This window comes from Astyanax mexicanus, chromosome 1 (assembly GCF_023375975.1).
Source record: "Astyanax mexicanus isolate ESR-SI-001 chromosome 1, AstMex3_surface, whole genome shotgun sequence".
Taxonomy (NCBI): Eukaryota; Metazoa; Chordata; class Actinopteri; order Characiformes; family Acestrorhamphidae; genus Astyanax; species Astyanax mexicanus.
The window spans coordinates 133,855,426-133,882,757 of record NC_064408.1 but is presented as its reverse complement, the minus strand read 5'-3'; the positions used below and the strand labels follow the sequence as shown (position 1 = coordinate 133,882,757).

The 27,332-nt window shown below is 42.1% G+C and overlaps 1 protein-coding gene across 5 annotated transcripts in view; it reads right to left on the bottom strand.

Moving 5' to 3' along the window:
• Window positions 1-27,332, bottom strand: part of LOC111196444 (NACHT, LRR and PYD domains-containing protein 12) — a 42,934-nt gene continuing 15,602 nt past the window's right edge. For all 5 annotated transcript variants that reach the window (XM_049465163.1, XM_049465171.1, XM_049465168.1 and 2 more), the window contains 3 exons: window positions 17,084-17,257; window positions 5,585-5,631; window positions 1-1,086 (listed from right to left, as the gene is read on the bottom strand). In XM_049465163.1, the coding sequence (XP_049321120.1) occupies window positions 536-1,086; window positions 5,585-5,631; window positions 17,084-17,257 (772 nt within the window). In that variant the 3' untranslated portion in view covers window positions 1-535. The remainder of the gene's footprint in view (window positions 1,087-5,584; window positions 5,632-17,083; window positions 17,258-27,332) is intronic.

Genomic DNA, 27,332 nt, shown 5'->3' with positions numbered 1-27,332 from the left:
TAAAACCAGCAAACAGGTTTAATATTTGAAGGGTAATCCAAAAGAGAGGTCAAAAAGCCAGATGAGGTAAAACACATACACAGCAAAGACAAGCACATTGGGCAGAGGTAGGGTAAAAAAATCAGGCAAAAAGGTCATTTAACAAAATTATTTAACAAAGTTTTAACAATACCTTGCTAGGAGCAAATAAGACAAACAGGCCTTATATACAAACACAGACAATCAAGTACAGGTGAATGGAGTCAGTAATCAGTCACAGCTGCCATGGATGGTTGAAGGGGGGCATGTGAGAGGGAGTGGGATTCTGGTTAATGCAGTCCATTGAAGATCCAGATCCACTCAAGTTTTAATGTAGTTTTATTGGAATGAGTGCAATAACAACACTATTAGCAAAGTATTACAACAATAACTATAACTAAAGAAAATATGACAACAGTACATAATAAAGATATCAGTAGTTCAAATAAAGGTTCTGGCAAATTTACCATAACATACACTCCATCAGTTACAGTAACACACAGATTAACATACAGGGTTATTCTATCTTACACAGATGCACTGAGGAGCCATAATAAACATAAATCCCTGCATAGAGGGGCTGAGTAAAGGTGGTGTAGAATGTGTGTAAGTGTGTGAGAGTGTGTGAGTGTGTGTCAGAGGAGACTCTGTAGAAGGACAGAGTGCCGGAGGGACAGTCCACATACACTCCTACTCTCCTACAGCCGGAGGGAGGAGGTGGAAAATCAGTTCTGTTATTATTGTGATGAACAGTGTATCTGTTATTATAGCAGCTCAGTCTCCAGGAGTTTATATTATATCCAAACCCACATTCTGACTCTGGTCCTTTCCTGCTGATGGTTTTATAACTCAGAGCTACAGCAGCTCCTTCTCCGTTCCACTCAGCCTCCCAGTAACAGCGTCCAGTTACTCTCTCTCTACTCAGAACCTGCAGACACCACCCACCAAATCTCTCTGGATGATCAGGATACGCCTGCAGCTCCTCTCTAAACTCCAAAGTCCTGTTCTCCTCACTCAGAAAGAGATAACGGTTTACTGTGTTTAGATCCAGTGTGAAATCACAGCTGTCTGAAAACAAGAACAACACACACATTACACACACACTACACACACATTACACTTACACACTGCACTGATACAGAGAGACATTACACACACTGCACTGATACAGAGAGAGACATTACACACACTGCACTGATACAGAGAGAGACATTACACACACTGCACTGATACAGAGAGAGACATTACACACACTGCACTGATACAGAGAGAGACATTACACACACTGCACTGATACAGAGAGAGACATTACACACACTGCACTGATACAGAGAGAGACATTACACACACTGCACTGATACAGAGAGACATTACACACACTGCACTGATACAGAGAGACATTACACACACTGCACTGATACAGAGAGAGACATTACACCCACTGCACTGATACAGAGAGACATTACACACACTGCACTGATACAGAGAGACAGAGACATTACACACACTGCACTGATACAGAGAGACAGAGACATTACACACACTGCACTGATACAGAGAGACATTACACACACTGCACTGATACAGAGAGAGACATTACACACACTGCACTTATACAGAGAGAGACATTACACACACTGCACTGATACAGAGAGACAGAGACATTACACACACTGCACTGATACAGAGAGATAGAGACATTACACACACTGCACTGATACAGAGAGACAGAGACATTACACACACTGCACTGATCCAGAGAGAGACATTACACACACTGCACTGATACAGAGAGACATTACACACACTGCACTGATTCAGAGAGAGACATTACACACACTGCACTGATACAGAGAGACATTACACACACTGCACTGATACAGAGAGACAGAGACATTACACACACTGCACTGATACAGAGAGACAGAGACATTACACACACTGCACTGATCCAGAGAGAGACATTACACACACTGCACTGATACAGAGAGACATTACACACACTGCACTGATACAGAGAGAGAGACATTACACAGACTGCACTGATACAGAGAGAGAGACATTAAACACAATGCACTGACACAGAGAGAGAGAGACATTACACAGACTGCACTGATACAGAGAGAGAGACATTACACACACTGCACTGATACAGAGAGACATTACACACACTGCACTGATTCAGAGAGAGACATTACACACACTGCACTGATACAGAGAGACATTACACACACTGCACTGATACAGAGAGACAGAGACATTACACACACTGCACTGATACAGAGAGACAGAGACATTACACACACTGCACTGATACAGAGAGACAGAGACATTACACACACTGCACTGATCCAGAGAGAGACATTACACACACTGCACTGATACAGAGAGAGAGATTACACACTGCACTGATACAGAGAGAGACATTACACACACTGCACTGATACAGAGAGAGACATTACACACACTGCACTGATACAGAGAGAGACATTACACACACTGCACTGATACAGAGAGAGACATTACACACTGCACTGATACAGAGAGAGACATTACACACACTGCACTGATACAGAGAGAGACATTACACACACTGCACTGACAGAGAGAGAGAGACATTACACACTGCACTGACACAGAGAGAGAGACATTACACACACTGCACTGATACAGAGAGAGACATTACACACACTGTACTGATACAGAGAGAGAGACAATACACACACTGCACTGATACAGAGAGAGAGACATTACACACTGCACTGATACAGAGAGAGACATTACACACACTGCAGTGATACAGAGAGAGACATTACACACTGCACTGACACAAGAGGGTTTTCCATCCACCAAGTTTTTGCGCATTTTGAAAATGCGCATGAAAAAAGCTGGATGGAAAAAGTCAAAAATTCGAAAAAAGCCCCAAATATCGCAAAACGATTTTTACGCTAGGAGGGGGTGGAAAAGTTAGAATATCGCATCGCCAAAATTCGGAAAAACTGGATGGAAAAGGGTTTTTCGCATAAAAAATGACGTATCACCTGTGGTATATGGTGCGCCGCGTTATTGCGCTGTGCTATTTCTCGCGCCTCCGTCGCGTCCGGTAATGCAATGTACCGGTTCATTAGTTTTATTCGTATTGCTTGGCATACAGCGTACACACAACGATGGACTGTTGTAACGCTTACACCAAATGTTTCACCCACTACTCTGTACTCAGCACAGGTGGCCAGCTTGTATATGGCGATGGCGATTCTCTTATCAGTTGGCACAGGTGGGCGATGACTGGAAATACGTGGCCCTACATATGGTCCAATCATGACGCACAGCTTTTCGAAAGTTGTTTTGGACATTCTAAAATGCCGAATCCAAAGCTGATCAGAAAAATGGCTCTGAACGATGTTCTCCCAGAACAGTTTGTTTCGTTTGCGCTCCCAGGTATACGGTGGCTGTCGCCGTGGTCGCGCCGAGATTTCCGCCCTTAATAACGTTTCCAGTGCTCGTCCTGCCCGGCGTCTTTGAACAGCAAACACCATCACCATGTAGAGATGGCAAATGGACACGAAAATAATTCTGCACAGAGCAAAAACAGAATCAAACCTCTCCATGCTTGTTTGGCGTCCTCTCCCACGTTATCTAAAGTTTATTCGCATAACTGTAGTGAATGGAAACACGGCTTAATTCGCATTTTTTCCTGCCGAAATTTGGAAATTGCGCATTCTTTTTTCGAAAGGTTTGGATGGAAACCTGCCTACAGAGAGAGAGACATTACACACACTGCACTGATACAGAGAGACATTACACACACTGTACTGATACAGAGAGACAGAGACATTACACACACTGCACTGATACAGAGAGACAGAGACATTACACACACTGCACTGATACAGAGAGACAGAGACATTACACACACTGCACTGATACAGAGAGAGACATTACACACTGCACTGATACAGAGAGAGAAATTACACAAACTGCACTGACAGAGAGAGAGAGACATTACACACTGCACTGACACAGAGAGAGAGACATTACACACACTGCACTGATACAGAGAGAGACATTACACACACTGTACTGATACAGAGAGAGAGACAATACACACACTGCACTGATACAGAGAGAGAGACATTACACACTGCACTGATACAGAGAGAGACATTACACACACTGCAGTGATACAGAGAGAGACATTACACACTGCACTGACACAGAGAGAGAGACATTACACACACTGTACTGATACAGAGAGAGAGACATTACACACACTGCACTGATACAGAGAGAGACATTACACACACTGTACTGATACAGAGAGAGAGACAATATACACACTGCACTGATACAGAGAGACATTACACACACTGCACTGATACAGAGAGAGAGACATTACACACACTGCACTGATACAGAGAGAGAGACATTACACACACTGCACTGATACAGAGAGAGAGACAATATACACACTGCACTGATACAGAGACATTACACACACTGCACTGATACAGAGAGAGACATTACACACTGCACTGATACAGAGAGAGAAATTACACACACTGCACTGATACAGAGAGAGAAATTACACACACTGTACTGACAGAGAGAGAGAGACATTACACACTGCACTGACACAGAGAGAGAGACAATATACACACTGCACTGATACAGAGAGAGAGACATTACACACACTGCACTGATACAGAGAGAGAGACAATATACACACTGCACTGATACAGAGAGAGAGACATTACACACACTGCACTGATACAGAGAGAGAAATTACACACACTGTACTGACAGAGAGAGAGAGACATTACACACTGCACTGACACAGAGAGAGAGACAATATACACACTGCACTGATACAGAGAGAGAGACATTACACACACTGCACTGATACAGAGAGAGAGACAATATACACACTGCACTGATACAGAGAGAGAGAGACATTACACACACTGTACTGATACAGAGAGAGACATTACACACACTGCACTAATACAGAGAGACATTACACACACTGTACTGATACAGAGAGAGAGAGACATTACACACACTGTACTGATACAGAGAGAGACATTACACACACTGCACTGATACAGAGAGACATTACACACACTGTACTGATACAGAGAGAGAGACATTACACACACTGCACTGATACAGAGGGAGACATTACACACACTGTACTGATACAGAGAGACAGAGACATTACACACACTGCACTGATACAGAGAGACATGACACACACTGCACTGATACAGAGAGACATTACACACACTGCACTGATACAGAGACATTACACACACTGCACTGATACAGAGAGAGAGACATTACACACACTGTACTGATACAGAGAGAGAGAGACATTACACACACTGTACTGATACAGAGAGAGACATTACACACACTATGTGTGTGTGTGCGTGTATTTTGCGGAAGTGTATATGTATAAGTGTAGTTTTTGTAGTGTGTTTGTGAGTGTAGTGTGTGTGTTGTATATGTGTATGTCTGTATGTAGTATATGCAGTGTGTGTGTGAGATAGAGAGAGAGAGAACTTACATTTCTTTAATCCAGGTTTGATTCTGATCTCGCCTCCATGTTCCATTCTAAACACACACACATACACACAGATCAGCAGGGTGTGAGAGTGAAATGCAGAGTTTCTCTCTCTGGGTTTATATTAGTGAACATGGTGAAGGAATATGAAGTTCTGGATTTTCCTGATACACAATAATTAACGTTAATCCTTAAGAAGAAACACCCACTCCTTTATAACGCCATTAACACAATTAGAGGAAACCAGAGCCTCAGATTTAAATTTTAATATCTAATAACAGATTCAATATGCTGTCACACTTTAGCTTGTTCTTTTATTCCCAGCCTCTAGGGGGTGTGAGGGAGAATTATAGGGTCTCTGTTTAGAACAGGTGAAGAAGTAAAGGCTGAACCATAAAGATCCAGCTACAAAGGAAACATGGAGTCTTCAACTTTTAACCAACAAACATGTGGACTTCACTTTACTCTAAACTCTGATGAGCTCAATCCATTTTATTAACACCTGAAACGCTGTGATTTATGAATAACGTACATTGAGGGTTCATCACGCTACGAACTCTGTAGTCCAGAACTCTAATCTTTACACTGGACAAACTCCAATCCTGAACTACAATCACCAGCATGCATCCGCCAGCGTCACGTGATCAGACTCAAACAATCCCATCTCATTCTTACACTCATCATCCCCAGAGTTCTAAATAGTTTTCTGCTGCTGTTCATTATCTAGTGTATATAAACCTGTTTGTTTGTAATGCTTGTTTTGAAGTATTTTCCCTGTTTACCAGCGATATACCAAGCATATTCTTTCTGTTTGTGTTTTCTTTGTATGACCCATATTTTCTATTTGACTACGTTCTCTGTAAACAGCAGACTACGTTTTCCCTTTTGCTCTGTTTATATCAGTGTTTTTCTGGCTTCTAGATCTAAGGAGGCTTTAAGGGGGGCTACATGCTAAGCACCACTGATTGCCAGTTTCCTATCTTATTTCTTGCCAATGTCCGTTCTCTGGTGAGCCAAATTGACGAGCTTCAACTTTGGACCAAAACACATGGATGGAACAGGGAGTGTAGCATCATGATTGTGACGAAATCCTGGCTTAACAGCAACATTCCCAACAGCGGGGTGAGTGGTCAATGACTCAGGTAAGAGCAGAGGGGAGGTGCAGCATTGCACAGACTGCACAGTAACTGAACGTCAGTGCTCTACTAAACTGGAGTATTTGATAATCAATCTTCGTCCTTTTTCTTGCCGAGAGAGCACTCAGCTGTTATGGTCACCGCTGTTTACATCCCTCCTAATGTTGATGCTTAGCTAGCTATAAAGGAGCTGAGCTCAGCAATCAGCAAACAGCAAACTGCGCACCCAGACTGACTTTTTTATTGTTGCGGGGGATTTTAATCATTCCAACTTGAAATCTGTGCTGCCAAAATTTGATTTTTTCAAAATGTATATCTCCCGTCCAACAGGAGGAGACAAAACTCTGGATCATGTTTATACGAACACTGCAGATGCATACAAGGCTGTCCCCCTTCCTCTCCTGAGGCAGTAAGATCACCTCTCGTTGTTCCTGCTTCTGAAGTATCAGCCACTCATGAAACGTGGGAAAACATCAACAGAGTAAGTGTAGAGGGGGCAATTTCTTCACTACAGTATCAGTTTGATAATAATGACTGGAGTATGTTCTCCTCTCAAGCCACCACAGACTGACATACAGAATTGGACACATACACCTGTCATTAGTTACATCAACTCATGTATTGACTGTTACGTCTGTCAAGCGTCTGAAAATCTTTCCTAATCAGAAACCGTGGATTAATGCAGAGGTTCCCCTACTGCTATAGGCAGGTGATGCTGCTTTCAGAGCTGGGGATCCTGAGGCTTACAACTCAACCAGGGCAAACCTGAAAAGGGGAATTAGAAAGACCAAACACATACATTTCCAGGATTTTTTCATGACTTTTCCATGCCTTCAAGGCAAATTTTCATGGACATACAATTTGTAAAACATCACTGCAGACATGGACAACAAAACCAAATATCCACTAAAACTATAATTAAAATTGATTATAGTTGGTCTAAAATGAATCAGATAAAATGTTCATTTTAGACCTATTATCACACAATTTTAATAATAAAATGTGTTTCAGATCCTGAGAGCTCCATTGTGTAGGCTTACATTCCTGAATTAACTCTGAGCTGATGTATTTGTTAATTCAAAATTTTCTCCTAAAAAGATTTTCTCCTTTGATAAACTGAAACAACAACTTGTAGACCAAATTTCCATGACAAAACTTTTTGGGTATTTTTATTTTTCCAAAACTTATCCAGGCCTGAAAATAACTATTTTTAAATTGCATTACTTTTCCAGGTTTTTCATGACCGTACAAATCCTGTACAAACTGTCTGTCGAAGAGCACTTTAACAACTCTGACCCTCCGCCGCAGGTGGAAGGGCATTCAGACAATCACGGATTACAGACCTCCCCCATGACCCTCCAGCCTGCAGTGTCTCTTTCTTAGACAAGCTTAATCAGTTCTATGCTTGTTTTGACCAAATAGACGAACAACACAGCACATGGAGTGGACTTTCTCACAATGGAAGTCCTCTACCTCTCTCCTCAGAAGAGGTGCGTTCAGTACTGAGTAGAGCACATGCACACAAAGTCGCCGGCCCAGATGGCGTTCCCCTCACTTCTTCAATCTTTCACTTGCCCAGACTGCTGTTCCCACATGCTGGAAGAAATTCACTGGTGCCCAAGTGGTCATCTGCAGCATGTCTGAACAACTTCCATCCCGTTGCACATACCTATTGTGATGAAGTGCTTTTAGAAACTGGTTCTCAGTCCCACCATCTCTGGCCCCCACCAGTTTGCTTACCATGCAAATATGTGCTGTAAATGCAGTGACCTCTGTTACTAAAACAGACCAGGATTAAGAGGAAATGGTTTTTCATGACACTTAAATCTAAAGAAAATGTGCATCTGGAGTCACGTGATCGGCTGAACATGATGGCGGCTTAGATTTTTGCTCTCAGCTCAACGACCCCAATTTGTTTTTGTTTTTTTCCCGGTCAGACGATCTTTGCCTGCATTAAAAGATATTTCGAGGCTTTATAAGTCAACATGGCATCAAAATCCAAGGGCTCCCGTTCGGACGTCGAGTCTTTAACGGAAGCTATGATGGAGAAGTTACTCGATAAACAGCGGGACTACCTGGAGCCTCGTCTCGCACAGCTACAGCAGTTGGGAGGAGACACTGATGCTAAGCTAACAGCCATTCAAGTCAAGCTGGATACGCTAACGGCTAGCATTAACGCGATCAACACCAAAATGGAGGCAATAGAGGCCAAGGTGGACACTAGTTCGAAGACCCTGGATAGTCACCAGCAATCTCTCCAAGCGATGGAACTCAAGCTAGCGGACTTTGAGGACCGTAACAGGCGGTGCAACGTCCGTGTCATCGGCCTAAAGGAAGGCATTGAAGGTGCTAATGTTATCCAGTTTCTCTCACGTTCACTTGCGCAGTGGTTTCCGTCCTTGTCCTCCACCTCGATAGAGATTATGCGGGCGCATCGAATCTACAATGAATCAGCAACTAGACGAGGAGAGACCCGTACGCTGATTTTCAATGTGCTTCGTTACACGACTCGCCAGGCTATACTGCGCACGGCCAAAAAGGAGCCTCTCAGTGTTGATGGCCGTATTATCCGTTTTGCACCAGACTTTAGTAATCTCACAGTGAGGAGACGACGTGCTTTTGCGCTGGCCATGTCTGCTGCCCGAAACAGAGGGATGGAATTTTTCCTACTTTACCCTGCGGTGCTGAAGATCAAGGATGGCGCCTAGTTTCGCTCTTTTACATCTCCCAAGGAAGCTGAGGACTTTCTGAACGTTGTTTCTGGGCCCCCAGCACGCGTAAATGATGGGTGAGACTGATTCTTTCTGAAACTCCCTGGTTATGTTCGGTGAACATTGCGTTTTGGAGTTGTAGCAAGGCATATTCACCTTAAGACTTGACGGGAATCACTGCCTGTAAAATGGGTCTTTAGGATTTGAGCTGGAGCTGTTCGCTGCCCCATATTCTTTTTTTTGGTCACGGACCGACAATGGTTTATTGTTAATAATATGTTTGGTTATATTTGCATGGTTCAGGTTATTCCTACGGTTCTTTGTGTTGTCCATTGTTATCTGTTTTTGTCTATTTATTGTTTGTCATTGGAGAGGGTTTTTTTGTGTTAAAGTGAATGTTGTCATGTGCTTTAACTATTATAACAGATTGCTTTGCTATGTTGGTGTTGGGTTGTGGAGTTTAAAATTACTGCCCATTTTCTGTCACCGGCTAAGACCAGTGCGGATGTGTACTATTGTTCTGTTTAAGATTTTTAATCGCTACTAATGTCTTTATTTAATTTCCTGGTTTGGAACTGTGGGGGGCTTAATGCTCCCCATAAACGGGTCAGTTCTCTCAACTTATTACAACAGAAATGCATTGATATTGCCCTCTTGCAGGAGACACGTTTGTTAAAAGCGGACACTGGACATTTGGCCAATAAATAGTACCATACTATTTCTTTCTCGGCTTCAGACAGCAAGACTAAAGGGGTTGCGATTGTAGTTAAACGTAATCTGAATCTGAAGTTATTAGATACATGGTCAGATGGAGCAGGAAGAATTACGATAGCTAAGATTGAAATCTTTAATAAGAAAATTGCCCTCCTTTCGGTCTACAATCCCAATACATTCGATAAACCCTTTTATGATTTACTTACTCAAAAAATGCTGGAGTTGACGGATTATTCTTTTGTAGTAGGGGGAGATTTTAACGCTATATTGGATCCTAATTTGGACAGTTCTAATACTTTGAGATCGAGGGATCAGGGGCTCGCTACAGCAGCTTTGCGGACTTGGACCAAGTCACTGGGTTTGGTAGACATCTGGCGTTCAGCTAACCCCATGGTACAGGATTTCTCCTTTTTTTCTGCTCGACATAAATCTTTCTCCAGAATAGATTACCTGTTTATCTCGCCGCATCTTTTCCATAAAATTGAACATACCAGTTTACTGCCAATTGCACTGTCAGATCATAAGGGAGTGGTTTGCTCAGCTGAGTTCAAAAAGGTGTGCAATCGGGCAACCAGATGGAGATTTAACACATCGCTATTGAAGAGTAAGGATTTTATTACACAATTTATTAATGAGTTTAAAGAATTTGTTACTTTTAATGTAGGCTCAGTGGAAGATCACCGGATTTTATGGGACGCAATAAAAGGTTTTATTAGGAGTTTCACAATTAGATTCTCTTCACATTTAAGTAAAACCAGAGCAATAAGATTACAAAGTTTGGAGATTGAATTTCAGAGATTGGACACAGAATTACAACATAATTACTCAGAGCAAGGGGCTTTAAATCGGGATCTGATTAAGAAGGAAATAAATGATCTGCTTAAACAACAATCAGAATTTCAAATTCATAGGACCAGACAGACATATTATTTTCAGGGTGCAAGACCCAGCCACCTTCTGGCTATGAGAATTAGGTCAAACGAACAATTTGCAGATATCCCAGCTATCAGAGTATCAAATGGTGACGTTACATCGGAGCCTAGGGAAATTAATAATATTTTTAAGCAATTCTACTCCAATCTGTATCAGTCTGAAATACCCTTGAACCAAGATAGATATGACAGCTTTTTAAGTAAACTCAAGTTGTCTCGGTTGCCCGAAGCAGAGTGCATCATTTTGGAACAGCCTATATCTATAGAGGAATTACGGGATGCCGCTATCGATATGCAAAGGGGCAAGGCGCCGGGGCTAGATGGGATTCCACCCGAATTTTATGTGACCTTCTGGGAGCAGATTAGCCCATTTTTATTACAAATGATTGAGCACTCTTTGGATAGTGGACGCTTCTCGAGGGATGTTAATACAGCCTTGATTTCTTTACTTTTAAAAAAAGATAAGGACCCTTCTGACTGTGCAAGTCATCGTCCGCTTAGTTTGTTGAATTCTGACTTAAAAATCTTTGCTAAATTAATTGCCCGTCGTCTCCAACCTTATATGACATCACTTGTTAATGCCGATCAGACAGGGTTTATTAAATCCAGACTTGCATCAGATAATGTCAGACGACTTCTTCATATTGTAAATGAGGCTGCTGAAATCAAATCTCCTTTGGCTGTCTTATCCCTTGATGCCATGAAAGCCTTTCATAGGCTAGAATGGTCTTTCCTTTGGTCTACACTTAAATATATGGGTTTCGGTGATAGATTTATTCATATGATTAAAGTGTTATATGCTAACCCTTCAGCATCGGTATTAACAGGTAAAATTTTTTCTTCGCTTTTCCCTGTGTCGAGATCGTCACGACAGGGGTGTCCACTCAGTCCTATGCTTTTTGCCCTTTCCATTGAACCCTTAGCTCAAATGATTCGTCAGTCTGAGGGGGTACTCCCTATCTCCATAAGCGATACCAAACACCACGTTGCTTTGTATGCGGATGATATTTTAATTTTCATGGAGGACCCGGTGCACTCTACTCCTCATCTTTTATCTATTTGTGATGATTATGGCTCTGTTTCGGGATTCAAAATTAACTGGTCCAAGTCAGCATTGCTCCCGTTAAACGAATTGGCTACCTCTATGTCTCCTGTGGCCAATGTCCCTGTGGTTCAAAACTTCAAATATTTAGGAGTCGAAATTTTCCCTTCCATTAATCGTATTGCCCAATATAATTACTCTGTTTTACTTAGTAAGGTCTGTGGGGACTTGGAAAGATGGGCAAATCTACCGCTGTCATTACAGGCGCGGGTTTCAACGTTGAAAATAAATATACTCCCCAGAGTTAATTTTGTCAGCGCAATGATTCCCCTTCCTCCTCCCTCTGATTATTGGCAGAAACTGCAGTCGGCTACATCTAAATTTATCTGGAGAGATAAACGGCCGCGCCTCAAAATCTCTACTCTTCACAGAAGAAGGGAGGAAGGTGGTTTAGCGGTCCCTAACTTTAAGTTATATCATTGCTCATTTGTTCTGAGACCATTGATCACTTGGATGGACTCAGGGACTAGTGTGTCATGGCGACCGATTGAACAAAGTCTTACAAGACCGTGGAAACTGGAGGATGTCCTATTTGCGAATCTCAGCAATAAACAGTGTAAATTACGCCTGGGGCCAATCATCTCCTATCTTATTGTGATATGGCGTGAGATGGAAAAAATTTGCAATATTGCTTGCAAGTGGCACAAGTTCTCCCCAATCTTTAATAATAATGGATTATTGATTGGATGTAGGCCCATCACATAGTCTGAGTGGGCTAGTAAGGGAATCGCTCATTTAGGGAAAATATTTGGTGATAGAGGTTTTCTACCATTTGAAAATATACAGTCCGGATTTGATCTTCCCAAGTCTTCATTCTTTTTTTATTTACAACTTAGGTCTGCACTTAAAGCGTGTGGCATATCATTGCAGCAACCCCTACCTTCCCATCCTCTTTACAATATTTTTTTCAATTGAGATACGACCAAGGGTCTAGTGTCCAAAATTTATCGGTTTTTGCTTGAGGCTTCTTACTTGCCGCTGACTACAAATACACTCTGGAAACGGGACTGCCCTGAATTAGATAGCGAGTTTGATTGGTCAGAAGTTTGGTCTTTTATACAAGAGGCCTCCCGGAATCCAGACCATCAGTTAATTCACCTGAAATATGTGCATAGAGTCTATCTCACTCCTCGCAAACTTACTTTCATGAATATTTTAAATAACCCCACCTGTACAATGTGCACTTCTCAAACCTGTGGAACCTTTCTTCATATGTACTAGGAGTGCCCCCCGGTGGCAAGATTTTGGAACAAAGTGGCATCAAGGTTATCGGATCTTGTTTCGGTGGAAGTTCTTCCTACCATACCCAACTTACTGCTGAATGACTTATCAGAGCTATCCACATCCAAATCTAAGAAACGGGTCATCCTTGCAGGGCTCACAGCGGCAAAGAGAATGATCGCAATCCGCTGGAAACCCCACATTCTCTGTCAATCAGAGTTTGGTCTCTTTCATTTATTGATATAATGTATATGGAACTCTCCACTGCTCGAATTAATGGTGCAAATGCAGCGAATATTAATATCTGGTATGAAGCCATTGACTCCCTTAAAGAAATGTTGTAAACCCCTCCTTCCCTCTCTCTCTTTTTTTTTTTTTTGTCTTGTCTTGTCCTGTCCTGTATTGTTAGTATTTTCTGTGAATGTATGTATAGTCCGGTTGTGACTTTATTGGTAAGATTGGAATTGTTATATGTTTGCAGTACTGGTTGCTGCTTTTGTTAAATATTCATAATAATAATAATAAAAAACTGATCACAAAAAAAAGAAAATGTGCATCTGCAGCTGGACAAACCCCCAGATAATGGTGAGAAAAAGATTCAGCATATGTACTGTGTATTTTATATTTATTATTAATAATTAATATTAATAATAAATTATTCATTTATTTATTATAAAAAATACAGTGATTTTGTCACAGACTTAGCAGTAAGTAGTGATAAAGTGATTATAGTTGGAGACTTCATTTCGAAAAATTGGATGATCCATTAAAAAAGGCATTCACATCGATTTTAGACTCAGTTGGTATTATTCAAAATATAACAGGACCTACTCATTACTGTAATCATACTCTGGATTTAGTTTTGACCCTGGGTGTGAGCATAGATAACCCGAATATTCGTTCTCAAACCTCCGCAATTTCATAATATATGTACATCCCCTAGCTACTCTGTAAAACATTCAATTACGCCTTTTACAGCCCAACAATTTACAGATAAGCTTCCCGACTTATCAACTCTAATATATTCTCCTGTAGACCCAGTAGAACTAGACAAACTAACCGAAGGTTTAGAAAATACCTTTCGCTCTACCTTAGATGTTGTAGCACCCCTTAAACATAAAATAGAGAGACAGAAAAAGCTCGCACCGTGGTGCAATGATCAAACTCGTACCTTAAAGCAGTTAGTACCAAATTTAGTGCGTAAATATCGATCAACTAAACTGGAAGTGTTTCACTCTGCGTGAAAAGACAGTCTTGTTAAATATAGAAAAGAACTTAATAAAGCCCGCTCAGCGTATCTGACCTCACAGATCGAGATAAATAAAAATAATCCTAGAGTTCTCTTTAGTGTTATTTCCAAATTAACTAAAAGCCAGGCAGGTACTGAACCTCAGATTCCAGCCATTCACACCAGCAACGATTTTATGGACTTCTGCGATAGTAAAATTGAAAACTTTCGGGATAAAATTAAACAGATAAATATTACATCCTCTCTGTCATCTGGTCTGGCTGATCTAGAACAAAACCCTGTCACCGAAGTTAGGTTGGAAGTCTTTAACCCACTTCCACAGCTAGAACTAGAGAAAATTATCTCCTCTTCAAACAGCACAACCTGCACACTTGATGCAGTCCCCACAAAATTATTAAAACAGGTACTACCAGATATAATTAAACCTCTTTTAATGATAGTAAACTCATCGCTCACCCTGGGCCATGTACCCAAAGCCTTTAAAACAGCTGTAATTAAACCTCTGATCAAGAAACCAAATCTTGATCCTACTGTACTGTCTAACTATAGACCTATTTCAAACTTACCATTTATTTCTAAGATTTTAGAAAAAGCTGTAGCCCAACAACTTTGCTCTTACCTGCAAAGAAACCAAATCTATGAAAATTTTCAATCTGGATTTAGGCCTTATCATAGCACTGAGACAGCTTTAGTTAAAATAAACGATCTACTTACAGCTGCCGACCAAGGCTGTGTTTCCCTACTCGTACTTCTCGATCTGAGCGCAGCCTTTGATACAATAGATCATACTATCCTTTTAGAAAGATTAGAGAACATGGTTGGTGTAACTGGAACTGCATTATCATGGTTTAAATCATACTTAACCGATCGCTACCAGTTTGTGAGGATAAATGATATGTCTTCCAGTTATACTAAGGTAAGATATGGAATTCCACAAGGCTCTATATTAGGACCGTTATTATTTACATTATATATGCTCCCACTGGGCAAAGTTATTAGAAAACATGACGATTGATTGATTGATTGATTGACAATGATTTTCATTGTTATGCGGATGACACGCAGCTCTTCATATCAGCCAAACCTGACGACAGAGTGAGATTAAAGAAAATCGAGGATTGTGTAAAAGATGTAAAATCATGGATGTCGCACAACTTCCTCCTATTAAATAGCGAAAAAACAGAAGTTCTCCTATTAGGCCCCAAAGCTGCTAGAAATAAATTATCAGACTTAATGCTAAATCTGGCTGACTTCTCAGCCACCCCTGGTTCAGCAGCTAAAAACCTTGGAGTTATCATAGATTCAGATCTAGCATTCGATAAACACATATCTAATGTTACTAGAACAGCTTTTCTACACCTCCGTAATATTGCCAAGCTAAGAAATGCCCTATCACTGCATGACGCAGAAAAATTAGTACATGCCTTCATTACCTCAAGGCTAGATTATTGTAATGCGCTACTGTCTGGATGTTCCGGCAGTAACTTAAATAAACTTCAGCTAGTTCAAAATGCTGCAGCCAGGGTCCTTACTAAAACCAGAAAATTTGACCATATTAGTCCAGTCCTATCAGCACTGCACTGGCTTCCAGTCAAATTCCGCATAGACTATAAAATTCTCCTGTTAACGTATAAAGCCCTACACGGGCTCGCTCCTGAGTATTTACAAGACCTCATCTCCTGTTATGAACCACCGCGATTACTCAGATCTCAGGGTGCTGGTTTATTAGTAGTTCCTAAAATTCAGAGGAGCTCTGCAGGAGGAAGAGCTTTCTCTTATAAAGCGCCTCAACTCTGGAATAATCTCCCCGAATATGTTCGGGACTCAGACACAGTCTCAATCTTTAAGTCTAGACTGAAAACTTACTTGTTTAGTTTAGCTTTTGGTAATTAATGTTTTTCCCTTTAGATAAGGCTGCAGATTCAGGGGTTCATGGACAGAGGGAATTGTGGACGGTTTGTGGACGGTGGAGTGGGTGGATGCCAGTGTTTCAGGGAGCCTCCGTGTCTCTGTTACCTTCTGACTCTCTCCCTTTAGTTAGGCTGTTTTATTCAGTTTTGCCGGAGTCATTAGCCACACTCTGATGATGTTTTATATTCTCTATTTTACATAAATCCAGTCAAAACTAATTCCATCTCTCTGCCTTCCTCCGAGTTACTGACTGTCCACCTGTCTGACCCGATACTGATGGATGTTGGACCCTCTGGCATCATGTTTCTGTAAAGCTGCTTTGTGCCAACACCTGTTGTAAAAAGCGCTATACAAATAAATTTGATTTGATTTGATTAATAATTTAACCTTACAATTGTAGCTCCTCATTACATGGAAAACCATCAGACTCTTTACACAGTTGATCACTCTTTTATCTTTAACTGACCCTCACTCCACTTAACATCTGCAGCACACCTGAATCTTCCCCCTGAGTACTTCTTCATACCTGAGTGTCTCCAGTGAGCAGTGTGGATCCTCCAGTCTGGCAGAAAGCAGCTTCTCTCCTGACTCTCCTGGGTGGTTGTAGGTCAGATCCAGCTCTTTCAGGTGGGAGGGATTTGAACTCAGAGCTGAAGCCAGAGAAGAACAGCCTTTTTCTGTGATCATACAGCCAGATAATCTATAGAGAGAGAAAATTAGAGTAAGTTATTAACAGAGAGAGATAGAGTGACAGTGGCAGACTGAGAGAGAGATGATACACTTCTGTATTAAACAGAAGACACAACACAACTAACACTGCAAAAATACTCTAGTTTCTAGGAACACAGGAAAAGATTAGTTGTGAATCCTCTTAAACTTTGTAAATATGGGGGTGATATTATGTGTTATAGTTCAGAAACATTAAAGTAATGGAGTTATGTTTATTTCATGCATTATTGTGAAATGGTGTTGCTTTTATCTATTTTTTTTTAATTCTGTACTTTAAATGCTAAACATTGTCTGAGAACAAATAAAAATCAAAGTGTCAAAGTGTTTTTATTGTCATTTCAGCAATATACAGAGTACACAGTGAAACGAAACAACGTTCCTCCAGGGACCATGGTGCACATAAACACAGTGTAGACAGAACAATAGTGCAACAGTACAAAAAGTGCAGACAGACAATACAACACAATACAGACAAAGAATAATAAATAACAAGACAGTGTGCAAATTATGCAGTGTGCAAAAAAGACCAGTGAGGTAGTAATTACCTCTATTACACTGTGCAATAGAGTCCAGTGAGGTAGTAGGGTTTTTATTGCTTTCCATTTTCTGGGGTAAGTGGGGTAAGAGTGTGTGTGCATGTACAGAAAAACCATCAGTTCAGTCTCTGCAGTTGAGGAGTCTGATGGCTTGGGGGTAGAAGCTGTTGCAGAATCTGGTCGTGCTGGACCGGATGCTGCGGTACCTTCTTCCCGAAGGCAGGAGGGAGAACAGTTTGTGTGAGGGATGGGTGGGGTCATCCACAATGCTGGTTGCTTTGCGGATGCTGCGGGTGGTGTAAATGTCCGTGATGGAGGGGAGAGAGACGCCGATGATCCTCTCAGCTGTCCTCACAATACGCTGGAGGGTCTTGCGGTCAGAGACGGTGCAGGTCCCAAACCAGGCAGTGATGCAGCTGCTCAGGATGCTCTCAATGGTCCCTCTATAGAAGAGTGTGAGGATGGGTGGAGGGAGACGGGCCTTTCTCAGCTTCCGGAGGAAGTAGAGACGCTGCTGGGCTTTCTTGGCTGTAGAGCTGGTGTTCAGGGTCCAGGTGAGGTTATCTGCTAAGTGGACACCAAGGAACTTGGTGCTCTTCACAATCTCCACAGAGGACCCGTCGATGTTGAGTGGAGAGTGGGTGTGTTGTGCTCTCCTGAAGTCAACAACCATTTCCTTTGTCTTGTCCACATTCAGGTGAAGGTTGTTGACTGTACACCAGTCTGTCAGTCAACAACCTTCACCTGAATGTGAAGTCAAATCAAGGGCAATGTTCTGTTTAAAGATGGAATAGCCCTTATTTAACTTTATAAATCCAGCTGCTAGTAATTAACTGGTGATTATTTTCTGATCAAAGCAAGGCAAGTTTGTATGTAAAGCAACTTTTATACACAAAGCCAATTCAATGAGCTTTAAAGAAACATTACAGATACAATGCACAACAGTTTGGAAGAAAGTTAAATGAAATTGTAAGAAAACTGAAAACAAAATAAAGTAATGAAATCCTAGTGTTGGGGGCATTACTTGTGATCCTGATAAGTGGATGACATAATTGGCCTCCCAAATTAGGGAGGAAATGGGAGAAAATAACAAAAAAAGAAATGAACAATAATGTACTAAAGAAAACTGTTTGTAAAGCACAAGCAGAAAGCAAATATATTTTCAGTTTGTTCTTAAGAGGTTACAGTCTCAGCAGAACATCAAGGTCAAGGTCAAGAGGCTTTTATTGTCATTACATCTGAGTACAGTTACACAGTGTAATGAAATTACGTTCCTCCGGAACCATGGTGCAACATAGAACAACAAGCAATAGACAACATAAAGTGCAGGAGTGACAACAGTGCAACATAAAATTACAAAATTATAACACTAAATAACAGTAAATACAATAAATACAAAGGACGAGACAATTTAAAGACAGTGACAGGACAGTGCAGTGAGGATAAGGTGCAGAGATGTGTGACATACTGTAACATATAGAACATATATAATCACAGCAGTTACTGAGGTAGAGTTTATAGTTTTTAAGAGTGCAGCAAATAAAGTCACGTCAGCCTCTGTGTGCTGACTGGGTCTGTGTGTGGGTGAAGTTCAGTTCTTGTGAGTGTAAAGGGGGGGGGGGTGTACAGTTTAGTTTTTGTGTGAGTGTGGTGGGTGGGGTGGGGGTTCAGTTCTGTCTCTGTGCGTTGAGAAGTCTGACTGCCTGGTGGATGAAGCTGTTGCAGAGTCTAGTAGTGGAGGCTCGGATGCTCCTGTATCTTCTTCCGGATGGCATCAGAGCGAAGAGTCCGTGTGAGGGATGGATGGGGTCGTCCACAATGCTGGTGGCTTTGCGGATGCAGCGTGTGGTGTAGATCTCGGTGATGGAGGGAAGAGAGACTCCGATGATCTTCTCAGCTGTCCTCACTATCCGCTGTAGGGTCTTGCGATCTGAGGTGTTGCAGTTCCCAAACCAGACGGTAATGCAGGTGCTCAGGATGCTTTCTACAGTCCCTCTGTAGAACATGGTGAGGATGGGAGGTGGGAGATGTGCTTTCCTCAGTCTCCGCAGGAAGTAGAGGCGCTGCTGGGCTTTCTTGGTTATGGAGCTAGGGTTGAGGGACGTGTTCTTCATGATTTCCACAGCAGAGCCGTTGATGTTCAGCGGGTGGTGGACACCTGGAGCTCTCCTGAAGTCAACAACCATCTCCTTGGTTTTATCCACGTTAAGAGATAGGTTGTTGGTTCTGCACCAGTCCGTCAGCCACTGCACCTCCTCTCTGTATGCTGACTCATCGTTCTTGCTGATGAGGCCAACTACAGTTGTGTCATCAGCGAACTTGATGATGTGGTTTGAGCTGTACTTTGCAGTACAGTCATGAGTCAGCAGAGTGAACAGCAGTGGGCTGAGCACACAGCCCTGAGGGGCGCCGGTGCTCAGTATGGTGGTGCTGGAGGTGTTGTTTCCAATCCTGACTGATTTTGGTCTCTCAGTCAGGAAGTCTAAAACCCAGTTGCAGAGGGAGGAGTTCAGGCCCAGCAAGCTCAGTTTTCTGATCAGATGCTGAGGGATGATGGTGTTGAATGCTGAACTGAAGTCGATGAACAGCATTCGAACATAGCAGTCTTTGTTGTCCAGGTGGGTGAGAGCCAGGTGGAGTGCAGTAGAGATGGCATCGCCTGTTGACCTGTTTGGAAGATACGCAAACTGCAGAGGGTCCAGTGAGGACGGGAGCTGGTTTTTGATGTGCCTCATGACCAGCTTCTCAAAGCACTTCATGATGATGGGAGTAAGTGCAATGGGACGGTAGTCATTAAGGCAGGACACTTGAGACTTCTTCGGCACAGGGACGATGGTGGTCGTCTTGAAGCACATCGGCACGATTGCAGTACTCAGAGAGATGTTGAAAATGTCTGTGAGAACATCCGTGAGTTGTTCTGCACATCCTCTGAGCACTCTGCCAGGTATGCTGTCTGGTCCTGGGGCTTTCCGTGGGTTGACTCTGATTAGAGTTTTCCGCACATCAGCTGAGGACAGGCACAGTACCTGATTGTTTAGAGGAGGTGTGGTCTTCCTTGCTGTCATGTAGTTCTGTGCTTCAAACCTTGCGTAGAAGGAGTTCAGTGCATCTGGAAGGGAGGCATCACTGTTACAAGCAGGGGGAGGTGACTTGTAGTTGGTGATGGTCTGGATGCCCTGCCACATGCGCCGAGTGTCAGTAGTGTCCTGGAAGTGGGCGTGGATTTTCTTTGCGTAGGTGCGCTTTGCCTCTCTGATCCCCCGGGAGAGCTTGGCTCTAGCTGTACGGAGGCCAGCCTGACTTGTAGGCCTTGTCTCGGGTTCTCAGCAGCACACGCACCTCTGCAGTCATTCACGGCTTCTGGTTGGGGCGGGATGTGATGGTTTTGGAGACAGTAACATCCTCAATGCACTTGATGATGTAGCCAGTCACCGAGTCTGTGTACTCCTCCAGGTTGATGGAGTCATCAGAGGTAGCAGCTTCTCTGAACATGTCCCAGTCAGTGTGCTCAAAACAGTCCTGAAGAGCAGAGATGGCTCCTGGAGGCCAGGTTGTAACTTGCTTCTTCTCTGATTTGGCACGTCTGATGAGCTGTCTGTATGCTGGGATGAGCATGACAGAAATATGATCAGAGTAGACGTAGTGGGGGCGGGGCTCTGCTCTGTACGCACCGGGAATGTTAGTATACACACAATCGAGCAGGTTAGCTCCACGGGTTGGAAAATCCACATGTTGGTGAAATCTGGGCAGCAGAGCCTTCAGGTTACTGTGATTGAAATCACCAGCAACAATAAACAGTCCGTCAGGGTGAGTTCTGGAGTTTGGAGATAACAGTGTACAGTTCTTGCAGAGCGTTAGCATTAGCACCATTAGCATTAGCACTGGGTGCTACATACACTGCTATTATGTACATGCTGCTAAGCTCTCTGGGCAGGTAGAATGGCCTGGCTCTGACTACAGCAAACTCCACCAGCGGTGAGCAGTAGCTGGAGATCAGCGTTGTTACACCATGCTGTGTTGATGTAAACACACACCCCACCTCCACGAACCTTGCCCGAGAGGCCGGCGTCGCGGTCCGCGCAGTAGCATAGCATGCCACTCACCTCAATGGCGGAGTCCGGGATGGAGTCAGTTAACCACGTCTCTGTGAAAACGAACACACAGCAGTCTCTGAACTCGCGCTGGGATGTCCGCTGGAGCCGGAGATAGTCGATCTTGTTCGGCAGGGAGCAAACGTTGGAAAGAAGGAGAGATGGAACCACTGGCCGGCTGGAGATAGCCATTAGCTTAGCGTGGACTCCGGCTCTCTTACCACGCTTTCGGCTCCTTGCGCACCGCTTGCGTAGAGACCTCTTCCGGCTAGCAGGCTCAGGAAACGCTGCGGATCTTAGCAGGCCTAGCGCGCGTAGCTCCGCTCGTAGACGGTCTGCAAGTTCAGTTTTTTGTTAATTTTGTATGTCTAGCAGGGTCTTTCGATCGTAAGTTGCTCCTATAGCGAACTTTTGCATGATTGCGAGTTCAGATCGGATTATTTACACAGAAAAACAAACAAAAGCACCGTGTTTTGCTTCCGGAGTAGCCGCTGAGACTGCTCGCGCCGCCGACAGGAAGTAAAAACATCTCTGCTTCTGGAAGTTTATTCCACATGACTGCAGCATAATGGCTGATCATTAGTTGTGGTTCTAGGTACTGTTCAGATCTGCCTCTACTGATCTGAGGAATGCAACAGGCTGGTATTTCTCCAACATATCATAGATGATCGCTGGTCCAAACTTGTTTAGTGCTTTATAGACAAGGAGGAGGAGTAAATTCTTAAAACTGAGCTCTGAATTAATTAGGACTCCAAGTTTCTTTACTTGTAAATTGGAAGTTAGACTCTTTGCATTGAGATAATTGTTGACCTTCTGGTTTTCTTCATTGGTGCAAAATTAATTGGGTGAGTGACGCAGCTTCCGGCTTACGTACCTGCTTGTTGTTTGTTTAGCTCGTCTCTGTTGCTAGTCTCTGTTTTAGCTATTTTTTTACGTTTTATACTTTTAACCGTCTTTTTAACCTTCCTAACCCTCTAAAATCCCTCAGGTAGTTTTTATATTTGTGTTATTACTTGATTTTTGCCGTTGTTTTTGTGTGTTTGTGCTTACTTCGAGGTAATGGCGTCTGCGGAAGACCGTGCTCTCCTAACACTCAGCGAGGAGCTCACCCGTCTGGATCGGCAGATCCAGCTCCTCCTTGAGAGGCAGTCGGAGCACCACCGGCAGAAGACGAGGCTGGATGCATTCATAACCTCCAGGCTGGACTACTGCAACGCGTTGTTGGCTTGAAGTCCACATAAATTACTTCATAAACTCCACCTAGTTCAGAATGCAGCCGCAAGAGTGCTTACCAGAGCTAGAAAGTTCGATCACATTACACCTATTCTTTCATCCCTACACTGGCTACCTGTTAAATTTCGTATAGATTATAAAATACTTCTCCTGACATATAAATCCCTCAATGGTCTGGCCCCGCATTATCTACAGGAACTCCTTACTCCTTACAATCCGCCACGTTCACTCCGCTCCCAAGACGCTGGCCTGTTATTAGTCCCGCGTATTAGGAAAAACTACGCAGGAGGAAGAGCTTTCTTTTATAAAGCTCCCCAACTTTGGAATAGCCTCCCTATTAATATACGGGACTCAGACACACTCTCAATCTTTAAATCTAGACTCAAAACATTTCTATTTGCTCAAGCTTTTGAGTAATGTCTCATTACAATTTTCTTCCTCTTACAGCTTATCCAGCAAATATAAACCCTGTCCTAATCATCTGCTTTCTCTTTCTCTCCCCATGTCCTGAGCTGCTGCTGCCAAGTGCCCATCCCACTCTCTCTATCTCTCTCACATGTGCTGAGATGCCTGGCCGGCCAGTCGGCCTGGATGTGTCCGTCTGTGGTTCCAGCTTTCAGGAATCAGCCCTGTCCTTCTACTCATCTGAATTATTACACAACCTTTCTAACTCCTGTGTTTTGTTTCTCTTCCTTTCCTTTCTGTTTTCTCTATCTATCTCTTTTACATGTATGGAGGTGCCCTGTTCCTGATGTTCCCAGCCTGGCTCTCCACTGCCCGCTGTGTTGTTCTCCGGCTCTGCAGCCCTGCACTGATTAACATTAACACACTCAGTATCTGTATCTGTATTAGCCATAGCTCTATAGTTTGTGCCCATCACATTCTTATATTCATAAATAAGTACCTGTTATATTAGCCATAGTTCACATTAATTCTCTGTACTGTTTTGTTCTGTTATTTGTTTGTTGTTTGTTTGTACTGAGCAGGTCAACCCGAGTAGGATGGGTTCCTCTGACTGAGTCTTGGTTCCTTCCAAGGTTTCTTCCTCTTAAAGGGAGTTTTTCCTTGCCACTGTGTCACCATAAAATCGGCATCTCTGTGGTGCTGCTCATAAGAGGCGTGGACCTGTTTTACCTGTAAAGCGGCTTTGTGACAACCTTTGTTGTAAAAAGCGCTATATAAATAAAATTGAATTGAATTGAATTCAATGAGCTTAATGCAGTTACACAAACTGTCTATAGGACTGTAGTCAACTGTAACTGCCAAGTGCAGAAAATATTCCCTGCCATCAGGATACGATTTGGTTAATTTTGGACTAAAGAACTAAAATATACAACTGATTTAGGACTAAATTAAAAAATATTTCTGGTAGGGCAGCAGGAGCACAATTTCCTTATATGTTTTGTAAGAAATGGTGCAGAAATGAGACAGCATCAGAGCAATTTTGTTTTGGGGGGAGCAACCTCATTTGCTGGAACTAAGGTTATCATGGTCTGTCAAATCATTTGTCAAAGCAAATGCATTGCACTTGTTAACTGACAGAAATCCAGGGTCAGTATATCGGGGTGAGCTTTATAAGATGGTCAGTAGTTAATTAATATAAGAGTTGTTCACATTGTTAATAACAATGTTAGAAAAGAATGAATGCCTTTGCCCTTTTGGTTATGGACTTATGGGGCCCTATCGTACACCCCGCGCGAGGTGTGTAGCGTTGCCAACATACACCCCGTCAACAGTCTATTTTTACACCTTTCCCACGTGTCCTTAAAATATCGTTGGACTTTTGGAATATATTAACACCGATGGGCGTGGTGGTATGGAAATGATGTGTGTTCATGTAAATTTCTGGCGTGTTTCTATCTTGGCGTCGGAAAAAACATTGCGCGACTGATCCGGTGAAAGGACGTCTAAATTCAACTTTCACTGGCGCAGCCAAATCTGAATCCCTATCACCCTGCGCTCCAAAATACCCCCATCCCATCACTTCCTTACCACAGAAAAATAAACCTCACCCACAGCCTTTAGCAATCAACTATAAAAATAAAATATACTTAAAAATCTGCACAGTAACTATTCATTATTATTAGTTCTATTTATTTCTGTCAGTTATAAGGATTTACATATATGTTCAGTAAACAGACTTAATAAACGTAACTTAACATAGCAGACACAGGCATTCTGCTGTTTAAGAATTTCAACAGATGATAATTCTCACTCAAATGCTGGAGTTTTTGAAATGAAAAGTTAAAAGAGAAAAGAACTTTGACTGAAAATAAATTTATTTATTTAACTTTGCTATTATTTAACTGAAATTCACTTTTATATCTGAAAAATAAAGCACATTGTCAGTGTCTGTTGCTGCCCGTCAATTATATAAAACTTAAAACATTTGGAATACAATGAAACATAAAGCTATATGTTAGAATTAGTTTCTTATCACTTTATTTTATATTAATTATTTATTATTCATTTTAATTATTTTAATTATTTTATTAATCAAATTATTAAATGTTCTTAGTTTACTGATATAAATTTGATAATTTCTTATCATTCTTATTATTTACCTTAATTTTCACTTTGCTTTCAGAAGAAGATATAGATATAATTGGCACTACAAACTATTAAATAAGAAGAATAAGGGGTTAATAGATTTTTTTATTAGAGTAACAAGATTCCTGTCACTCCACTTAAAAGTTTTATCTCTTTTCTACCTCCAGGCAGTTGTATTGATAGTGCATCAGCTATTCATTGTAATGACTGTACTGTTGGATTTTCAGTCAAGCAAACTAAACATGTTAGTTAGATTAGTTTAGTAAGTGTGATAAAGATCCACTAACACAAATGAACTATTAAAAAATAGATTAGCAATTTAAACTTTACACTGCATCTTTATAGTCATGAGGTCATGCCTGTCTTACACACTGTAAAAGGAATATGAGCATCTATGGCGTCACATTAAGTCGGGGGCCCAAAAATACCAGATGAACAAAATTAACCCACGAAAAAAAGGGGGAATTGTGTGCACACTAAACAGAATACACGCTCTCGAGCTTAATTTTTCCTTTTGAATTCACAGTTCTCCTTGCGTGCCATGCGAATTACCTGCGGCTTTTTTTTTCCTCGAGCGAGGCTTTTGCTCTCAAGTTTTGAAAGGGGTGGTTTTGACAGTTTGGGGGCGGAGTCAGGATCGCCTCCCTCAGCGAATACTATTGGCAGATATCTCCAGGGTTTGTGACGGACAGCCTACCTCCAAGAGCCAGAGGAGGGAGGAGAAATAAGGAAAGCAGGAGAGTTATCTAACTGGCTATGCTACAACCAGCGTTCGAGAGCCGTTCACTCCAGGCACTAAACCCGGGCAGACCGCACCGGAGGGCCGGTCACTCCAGGCGCTGAACGAGACAGCCGGTCACGCCGAACACTAAACCCGGGCTAACAGCCCCGTAGGGCCGGTTGTTTGAATTGTAGCACAGCCAGTTCGCTAACTCTCCTGCCATCCTTATTTCTCCGCCCTCTTCCGGCTCTTGAAGGTAGGTGGTCCGTCACAAATCCTGGAGATATCAGCCAATAGTATTCACTGATACTATTTCACCTGGTATGTTTGCGCCACCGACTTTTGACATTAAAGTGATGGCATAAGCATCTCTGTCATTCCCAATCTGGGCTGGAATGCTGCTACTAAATGTGGAATTGTAGTTTAGCTTTGGTTTACCTCTCTGCATAATGGGATAATGCTATGAAACTCAAAGTGATATTAAATTATAACTTTCCGATAGTACTCCTTACTGCCTTTTTTGACTTCAGCTTATGCACAAATGCATGTGTAAAAGTAAATTAGATTTCCTGACTGTAGGGGGAGCCTAGTAGCTAAAGTAGATAAAAAACAACATATTGCTTTATTTTTAGCTCTTTTGAGCAGTCACTCATCCTTTAGATTGAGTCATTATCACCAAGCCTTTATAAGTGGAGTTTCAGTCAGCTAAATTGGTTAGTAGGTCAGTAGGTTGGATTAAGGAGTACTCCACAGAACTGAATATAAAGTTAATTAAAAATGCAAAATCAGGAAAAAAAGAACATTAACTCATCATGTTTAGATTGTACTGGATAGTGTGGTAATAGAGACATGATTGTAATTACCATATTAGGGTAAAGGAACAACATAAAATACTATAGTAACAAAAAATACATT